Source organism: Sinocyclocheilus anshuiensis, unplaced genomic scaffold (genome assembly GCF_001515605.1).
Source record: "Sinocyclocheilus anshuiensis isolate Anshui unplaced genomic scaffold, SAMN03320099.WGS_v1.1 scaffold1743, whole genome shotgun sequence".
Classification (NCBI taxonomy): domain Eukaryota; kingdom Metazoa; phylum Chordata; class Actinopteri; order Cypriniformes; family Cyprinidae; genus Sinocyclocheilus; species Sinocyclocheilus anshuiensis.
The window spans coordinates 165,143-174,144 of NW_015552662.1; the positions used below are offsets into that span (position 1 = coordinate 165,143).

At 37.8% G+C, this 9,002-nt stretch overlaps 1 protein-coding gene across 1 annotated transcript; it reads right to left on the reverse strand.

The window, feature by feature from the left end:
• Positions 1 to 244: 244 nt before the first annotated feature.
• LOC107667295 (neuronal pentraxin-1-like) lies at positions 245 to 4,659 on the reverse strand. Its single transcript, XM_016458938.1, has 5 exons — positions 4,174 to 4,659; positions 3,638 to 3,845; positions 2,617 to 2,861; positions 2,237 to 2,416; positions 245 to 977 (listed from the first exon to the last, which is right to left on the reverse strand). The coding sequence occupies exons 1-5, from the start codon at positions 4,591 to 4,593 to the stop codon at positions 756 to 758; spliced, it is 1,275 nt and encodes a 424-aa protein (XP_016314424.1). The 5' UTR covers positions 4,594 to 4,659; the 3' UTR covers positions 245 to 755.
• Between the last annotated feature and the right edge of the window lie 4,343 nt (positions 4,660 to 9,002).

Consider the following 9,002-nt stretch of genomic DNA (forward strand, 5'->3'; position numbering starts at 1 on the left):
AAGCACTCAGGCTGTAAGCATTTTGGCAACTAAACATTCTTATAGAAACATCGGTAAGATCACTGGAAACAAATTAAGGAAGTGCCATCTTCTTAAACAATTCCTTTCTGAATGAATGAATGAACGAACGAACGAACGAACGAATTAACAACTAACTAACGAACTAACTAATTAATTAATTAATTAATACTTTTTCTGTCCTATTTTCAAGTCCATCACAGTGCAAAATCCGGTGAGAGTGGGGTACGGTTAAGTGTAGATTACAACTAAACCATCATTTTACAATTTGTGATTGGCTTTGTGAAGTCTTGTTCGGAAAACACGAGTGATGTTCTGATGCACTGTTGCTTTACTGCCCAAAAGCTGCAAAGAGTCTGCAAAGAGAGCTGAGTTCTTCAGCTGCTGGCCCCTCAAAAAAATATATGAACGACAAAATAAGCAAAGAACTGTGTCCAATAAATAAATAAATGAAGCAGCAAAAAAATGATCTAATACTAAAAGTAACCTGGCTTAAAACTGTCGCTTTGAGGTTTGCAAAACAACCAACATGAAACTATTTTATCAAGACAAAAAAAAAAATTCTTAGCTTTGCACAGAAATTTTCAGGTATTCATAGAAACCCCAGGTTTACTCTTACAGAACCTTTAAATTGTTTTATCAAGATTTCTTCTTTTTCAGGAATATCAAACTGAGGAAAAGAAAGACAAAAACTAGAAACATGGATCTGGGATTGGCTATGGCCCCCACTTTGCAGTTCAGTTGAGCTGACGGCAGGGCTCAAAAGTCCATTTAGTGGCTCCACCGAACACATCGATATTACTTTCCGACCATGACAACACATTTCCAGCTTGTGCTCTGTTGTTGCAGGTTGCCAGGTTGTAGATTTCTCCAGCTGTTAATTTTCTATCCCATATGTTAAAATTTGCCAGTTCACCAACAAAGGCTTGGGTTGCATCAAAACCTCCACCAAGTGTGTCCTGCAAGAATAAAAAACATCCAAATTCAATATCAGGTTACTGAAAAACAGGCAAACCAGTTAAGCTATAGATTTACTTTTGCCTGTGACTAAGGTCAACTAACATCTTCAACATAAAGACTACACAAACCTAATAGGCATACTTCCGAGTCTTACCTGCTCCTGACCTAAAACCAGTACACCACTGGGTTTTATTGGATGGTAGGGTGCCAGATTCTCTCCAGTTCCACGCAGAACACCATCCTGAAATGCCTCCCATACTCCATCACGAGTCGTCCATGTGATGCAGACATGGGTCACCATACTTGGCCACACGTCACTTCACTTCACTCACTTACACATAAGTGCCACTTATTATATACCTATCTCTGTAACATATTTCAGAAAATATTAAAATTCAACTCCAGAGTTTGGTTATGTCCACTTTTCATTCTGTGATTTTGCACTTATCTTTAATTATCTTTATTTCACCTTTTTAAATCATAGTTTTTTTTCTCTCATATTATGCTTAAACGGTGTCAAATGACTGAACACCGTAAATGCCAACAGTTTATTGGCAGCTACCACTGGCTGTTAATGTCTACAAAAGCACAAAATGCCAAATCAGCCTTTTTTTCAGCAATGCAGTCTGTTACCGTGCACACAAACCAATGATAGGGGGCAGTGTTTGTCAGCAAAAACAAATGCCCCATGTACACAAACAGAGAGAGCCAGTGAGATTTAGAGAATGATAGATTTTAGGGTGCAATTGAGTACATTTTCATTCAGTTAAACTTGTCTGTTAGTTAATACTCTCTCCATATCTCTGTAACTTTCTAATAAACAATATTTAAATAGAAATAACCGCAGAGGTAATATAAATGTTTATATATATATATATATATATATATATGTATGTGTGTGTGTGGTTGTACCATTTAGTGGCTCCACCGAACACATCGATATTACTTTCCGACCATGACAACACATTTCCAGCTTGTGCTCTGTTGTTGCAGGTTGCCAGGTTGTAGATTTCTCCAGCTGTTAATTTTCTATCCCATATGTTAAAATTTGCCAGTTCACCTACAAAGCCTTGGGTTGCATCAAAACCTCCACCAAGTGTGTCCTGCAAGAATAAAAAACATCCAAATTCAATATCAGGTTACTGAAAAACAGGCAAACCAGTTAAGCTATAGATTTACTTTTGCCTGTGACTAAGGTCAACTAACATCTTCAACATAAAGACTACACAAACCTAATAGGCATACTTCCGAGTCTTACCTGCTCCTGACCTAAAACCAGTACACCACTGGGTTTTATTGGATGGTAGGGTGCCAGATTCTCTCCAGTTCCACGCAGAACACCATCCTGAAATGCCTCCCATACTCCATCACGAGTCGTCCATGTGATGCAGACGTGATGCCATTTACCATCGTTGATGACGAAAGGTAATTTTGCAACCTATAAAGTTACACTGTGGATTATTTTTTTATTGCTCTTCTGTTTACAAGTGCCAAAAGACTACATTTTATAAATGAACAGACCTCATCATTTACTACTAAGCAAACTCAGAGTTACACATTGGGAAATATCTATAGGCCCTACTGCTGCCACTTACAATCATTTTATGCATAATTGCATTATTATTTTTGACACTTTACCTTGTCATTTATGAGAATCTCCATTGGATTGTTCCCCCATTCTATGAGAACAAGCTCATTAGCTTGTCCAGGAACAGCATAGGAGAAGGGGGTTCCCACCCCGGGTGATGCATTGGACTTTATCCACAAGCAGAAAGAGAAGGCATACATTTCTGGTAGACTTTTCTTCACTTTGGCATACATGTAATTTGTTCTTAAGGGGAATGTTATCTGAAACTTGTCCAGTGGCCTGCTACCTTTTGAACCTGCAGAGTATAAAGTATGGACTGTTAGAGTTTATAACACTCTCTCTTCCTCTAAATGAAACCTCTCTCTACATCTATTCGTCAAGGACTTCTAATAAACCCAAATGCTTCAATTGCTTGTATCTACTGCTCTGATGCTTAAGTGACTGTAATTATTATTCTTGGACTATTCATTGCACTACTATAAATTACTTTTATGCCACACCTCCTACTCTACAAATTAACAGATTTTACTCTGGGATCAAACCGACTTCTTAAAGGTAAACCAACCAAACACGTTTTAATGCAGAAATTTGACCATTCTTTTGTGTTCTTTCTTTTTATTCTGTTTTTATACTTATTTTGTATGAGCATATATGCATAGTACATTATCTGTATTTATTGTATTTTGTGAAACTTGTGGTTATAGTAAAGAAGTAGAGAAATAACACTGCTTTGAATCTCTCGCATGCTGCATTGGTTAAACAGGCTGGGCTTTAAGCAGCAAACTTTACGCAGCAATGCAGGCAAGACATACTTGCTTTGAGAAGGACGTGGGCTCTAATTATCCTATCATTATTAGGCTACATCGCATTTGTGTTTTATGGGCTCAATATGCTAAATAATGCAGCTCCCCCTCCCAAACCATCCTCTGCGACATTACACCGCGTAAACATTGGTGTTTTACTGAAACTACCTTCCAGCTATGTTTCTCAAACGCATCATTACTGTAGTAGTTCATATTTATTATTTACATCACATATAAGTAAAATTTCTCATGGAATGAGATCTCTGACCTTTCTCTAGGTCGTTAATTCTTTGATGTAAGGAGGTGAGGGTTGACTCCACTCGATTGCGCTGATCCGTGTCATTCTTCTGCCCGGGTTTGCTCTCCTCCAGAGTATTGACCCGGGACAGCAACTGCTTCTCCATATCATCGATCTTATGTTGAAGCAGATCTTTAAGGCTGCTTGCCTGGACAGAGCCGTTGTTCCTGCTGTACTGCTACGGGAAAACAGGACAGGGGTATTCAAACGAATACTTTAAAACGCACGCATGGGAAACTTATAATAGACTAGATAAGCCAATTTCAGGATTAGCACAGTCTGCTTTGAACCAGTGACACATTGACTAAATCTGTCAAAGACCTCCAAACAAGTCGTTCGACCCCATTAAGATGCATATAAAACAGATTATATTGTAAGTTTAAGTAATTCTATCATGCATTACATGAGTTTGCGTGTAAAAGACTCCAGCATATTACTTATAGGAATAGACTAGATGGAGTCACACGTTTTAAACTGAAAAGTCCAAATCATTAGGTCATAAATACCTCCAGGTTTTCCAATCTCTGTTTAAGCGTGGCTAAAGTTTGCCCGAGTTGGGCTAGAGTATCTGTCGGGCCGCGGGACACGTCTCCCATTGTGTTTTTGCCCGGTTCTTTTCTCCGACCTCCAGCCACGGGCACCACCCTGACACCCTGACTCTCACAGCGGCTCAACTTCGAAGTTAGTTCCCTGATCGTCTCCTTCTGGTTCATGATAGTTTCCTTCTGCTGTAAGACTGTCTCCCTTAACTGCATTACTGTGGTCTTCAGATCCTCCGCTGGTCCGCTGTTCTGCATAGTGGCTGTGCACAGGTCAATATCCTTGGGCACAGACGTGCAGATAAACTGGGTCTGTCCGAAATCTTGCGAAGATCCCTCCAGATATGTGAGAGAGAGCAGAAAAAGTGTCCATGATATTCTCTCCATTGCGGGTTGCCTTCTTTGCCAATGTTTGATGTGTGAGTATCGAGTTGTTTCAACACCACGGAGCTGTCCACTGATCTATGCAGCGCGTATGGGTTTATATAGAGCCTGCTGCTCTACGGCGCGGATCGCTGCAGCTCGATCGTGCTCTCTAATCATGTCAAGTGTATTTCTTAAGGTGGAACTGAGAGATAATTCAGACGTATTGTCTTTACAATGGTAATTACAATGTGAAGCACAGCAAACAATTCATATTTTGAGAGTAGTTTTAGGTTTATTTATTTATTTAGATCTATCATATCAACACTATGTTTGTGTCCAGTAGCCTACTGATGCAGATTAGTTCTATATTTAGATGTTCTGAAGTATATTTTATTTAAGCAACATCCTAAAAATGTTTCGAAAGTTTCTCTTGCCGTCTCGGATTATAAAAGCGCAGTGACTAGCCTAATTCATTTATTAATCATCCATTCCGTGCCTGGTCCCCATAGCAAGTTTAAAGCTACTTGTGTTCCATTTGTTTTTGTAATTCCATTGAATGTAGCTGTATAATTAAAATATTGTAAAAATAAATAAATAAATAAAATAATACAAAAACATTATTTTACAACCTTAATATTGAACATCTTAAATATTTTTTTAACGTTATGAGACATTGCGGTAGAACATCGGCGTATCTGGTTCCACCTTAAGACTGGACCCTCTTCGATTCCATTGGGTTGTTGGTCCAGTGCCCGAGTAGTGGCCCTGCGGAGTAAGGGTTGGGTTTTACTACCCGCGGATCTGAGCCCATTCAGCATGCATTCATGGACAGAAATTCTTCCACGAGCAAGGATTAATACTCACGTCTCCAGTAATGACAATAATCTGTTTTCCATTTAATGTGTGTTTATACCAATAGAGCACTTTCAGGCTTTTAGTTTAGGCTACTCAAGTGTTTAATCTTGACACTTCAAATCCCATTGGACATAATGCACCATGGGATGACCATGGAGTTTTGAATCACTGTAGCAACTTATAATGTAATAACTGCACATAATGTAATAAATATTACATTATTATTGTAAAAAAATGTTCATAATGTAATGTAATAATTTTCTCAAAACGTAACATCTTGAGCTCATAATGTAATAATAATTTTTCAATGTACTAACAATTTTCACATAATGTAATAGGTTATTATATGAGAAATGTATTACATTATGAACACACTGTGGCAACTTATAATTGTCAGACTCTGTTCCATGTTTTGTCTGTGTCTTACTCCCCAGGTGTTCCTTTCCCATGTTTAATTTGTCCCAGGTGTTCCCCATGATGGTTCACTGATCCCAGGTGTGTCTCGTCATCCCCTCCTCCTGTGTGTATTTAAAGTGTTCCCAGTCCCTAGTTCTCTGTCCGCTGTTGAACGTCTTCGTGTAAACGTCTTCCTGAGTTCGTCTCCCTTGGTTCCTGTAAATAAAGTCTTGGTAAAGTATTCTCCAGCGTCTCCTCGTCCCTCGTGTGTGTACAACGTGACAATGTAATCACAGTTCATAAGGTAATACCAGCACATAATTTAAAACAATTATTATGTTTACAATATCATAATTATCTTTCAATATAATAAATTTGAGCACAAAACATAATCATAGTTTTATTAAAAGAAAATTAGGCTTATTAGGCTACATAGTGAACTTTTATTTTTTTATAAAAAGCTTACTAATTTTGTGATTTATGACATGCTTAATTTTTTTTAGATATAGCGCTTAGACTAAACCAGGATTAGGCCATAGTTCAATTAGGACATTTAAATAATGTTTTATAAACGTGCCTTAGAAAAAACATTACTGGTGTGCATTTTGAGACAAAATAAAGGCACTGACATATTTTAAGATTAGTCAGAGCAAGTTTCTTTCAGTTGAAACAGCTCAGACTTAGATTTTAGTCTGGCATTAGGCATAAGCCTTGACTGTGAAACCGGGGGATAGTCATTTAAATGGTTGTTATAAAAACTTGTTTATATTCTACACAAATGTATAGGCCTAATGTATTTATAATTTTGGCGATATGATTAGACGTTTTATCTTCCTGATGTAAATGTCACGTAACTGATACATTCTTCACAGACTGTTATACTGATGATTTCCCTGGTTAAAACTGCTTATAGGCACAGAAATGATGCGTGATTGTAAGCTGTACTTTATTTTTCAACATATCCTCTGATGTACATTCATGTTATAACTTGTATTAAAGTGAAGAATTGTTCATTTAACTTGTGCTCCGTGCTGCTGTTGCCTGGGGCAGATAACGCAATCTATCCCAGACATTAGACTTTGGAAACTTTTATTTGTTTTTTCCAAATTTGTTCATAAAAAATGTCTTCAGTTCAAGGGCATAGAATTTAGTAGGGGCGCAACTGAATTGTTCCTAGCAAAAATTTTGATCAATTAAAATATATGTAACCACTGTCGTTGGCATCATACCACGGACATTACATGAGATGTTAAAGTCCGCATGAAATCAAAATTTATTATATTTATTTTGCTAGATAATCAAAATCTGATCATTTGCTTCCGCTCTGGAATGGCATGCATTCTCTGATTTGATGCTTGGGCAGAATATGCTTAACTACGCCCCTCCGACCATTTTGTCTGCTGTGAGTGAGAGATGAGAGGAGGAGCGCAAAAATAAAACCCCGTCCTCGACTCAATATCCTGTTTCAGTTGGAAATACATCACCACACTGAAATCCAGTCGGCAACAACTTCCGGTTCACGAGGACTTTAAAGTACATTTGTCAGAAAACTGCGCTCTTTCAGGGATGTGCATTTAATGCATGGTCAAAGTAAGAACAAAATCTACATGTTTAAAACATGCAAAGTAGGATTGCCAACTGTTCCCATATTTAAGCAACATTCCATATTAAACCCAAACAGAAAGCAGTTTATCATGTCACGCCCAGTTTAGGGAGCTAATCACTCTCACAAAAAAAAAACAAGAGCGCCCTTAGTTGAAACTGTAATAATAACATATTAGCAAACTCTTCTGTGCATATTTGCATGTGCACTATGGAGAGCATCAGCTGTTTCTATTTACAATGTTTGCAGCGTTGAGCAGTGTAGCTAATCACAGACACATCCATTGAAACGATGAACTGAGCTGAGTGACAGGTGCATTTGAAATTATAAAGGGAGCACTCTTTAGCTGCATTAATTAGGACAACCGGAACCGGGAACACTTCCCATAACACCCGATTGCTACATTGTTAGAAGAATGGCATCTACGCTAATATTAGTCTGTTTCTTTCTTATTCCGAGGTCACCATAGCCACCAGATCCAGTTTGTATCCAGATCAGATGGTCACTGCAGTCACCCGGATCCAGTCCATATCCAGCCCAGATGGTGGATCAGCACCTATAGAGAGGACTTCTAGCCCTGAATGTCAGCGGAGATCAGGACAACTAGATGAGCCACAAAGACAGATCCCCAGTGAGGACCATGTCTCCTAGACGGCCACCGGGACAATACCACAGGAACTAGTTGAGTCCTCTGCACAATTGTGACATTGCTGCAGCCTGGAATTGAACTGCTGGTTTCGTCTGGTCAGAGAAGAACTGGCCCCCCAACTGAGCCTGGTTTCTCCTAAGGTTTTTTTTCTCCATTCTGTCACCGATGGAGTTTCGTTTCCTTGCCGCTGTCGCCACTGGCTTGCTTAGTTGGGGACACTAAATTTCCAGCGATATCGTCGACTTGATTGCACAGATACTATTTAAACTGAACGGAGCTGGATGATGACATCACTGAATTAAATGATGAACTGCCTTTAACTGAAAATTGAGTGTTTACTATTATCATTTTGCATTATTGACACAATATTTCCCTAATTAATGCTGTACAGTTGCTTTGACACAATCTGTATTGTTAAAAGCACTATATAAATAAAGGTGACTTGACTTGACTCTTTGCACACATACTAGACTATCTGTAATGCATTCCGAATTTTAATTAAAGGTTTTTTTCATGATGCTAAGAGGAACAATGTCCCCTCACTAAAGTTCAGCTATAGTTTAGTTATTCTATATGAATGCTAAAATGAATCTCAGACGTGAACATATTTCCTTTGCTTAATCCATTCATGTATAAATTAATTCTAAAACGAAATTAATTTGTACATGAAAAGATTAAGCAAAGCAAATAATATATAAAATATATATTATACACATAGGCTAAATAACAGCACAAATATTTTGACTGTCCCTAATACTGGGCTGCTTATACTTTATTGTAATTATGAGAATATTACAATATTTTTGGTCAGTTTATAATGTAATACATTTCTCATAATGTAATAATTGTTATTACATTATGAGCTCAAGATTTTATTACATTTTGAGAAAATTATGACATTATGAACATTTTATTACAATTATAATG

Coding starts and splice junctions, on each gene's coding strand:
- LOC107667295 (XM_016458938.1), bottom strand. CDS start 4,593: ATGGAGAGAATATCATGGACACTTTTTCTGCTCTCTCTCACATATCTG. Junction 2,862..3,637: donor AATTAACGACCTAGAGAAAG/GTCAGAGATCTC, acceptor TATACTCTGCAG/GTTCAAAAGGTAGCAGGCCA. Junction 978..2,236: donor TGGTTTTAGGTCAGGAGCAG/GTAAGACTCGGA, acceptor TTATTCTTGCAG/GACACACTTGGTGGAGGTTT.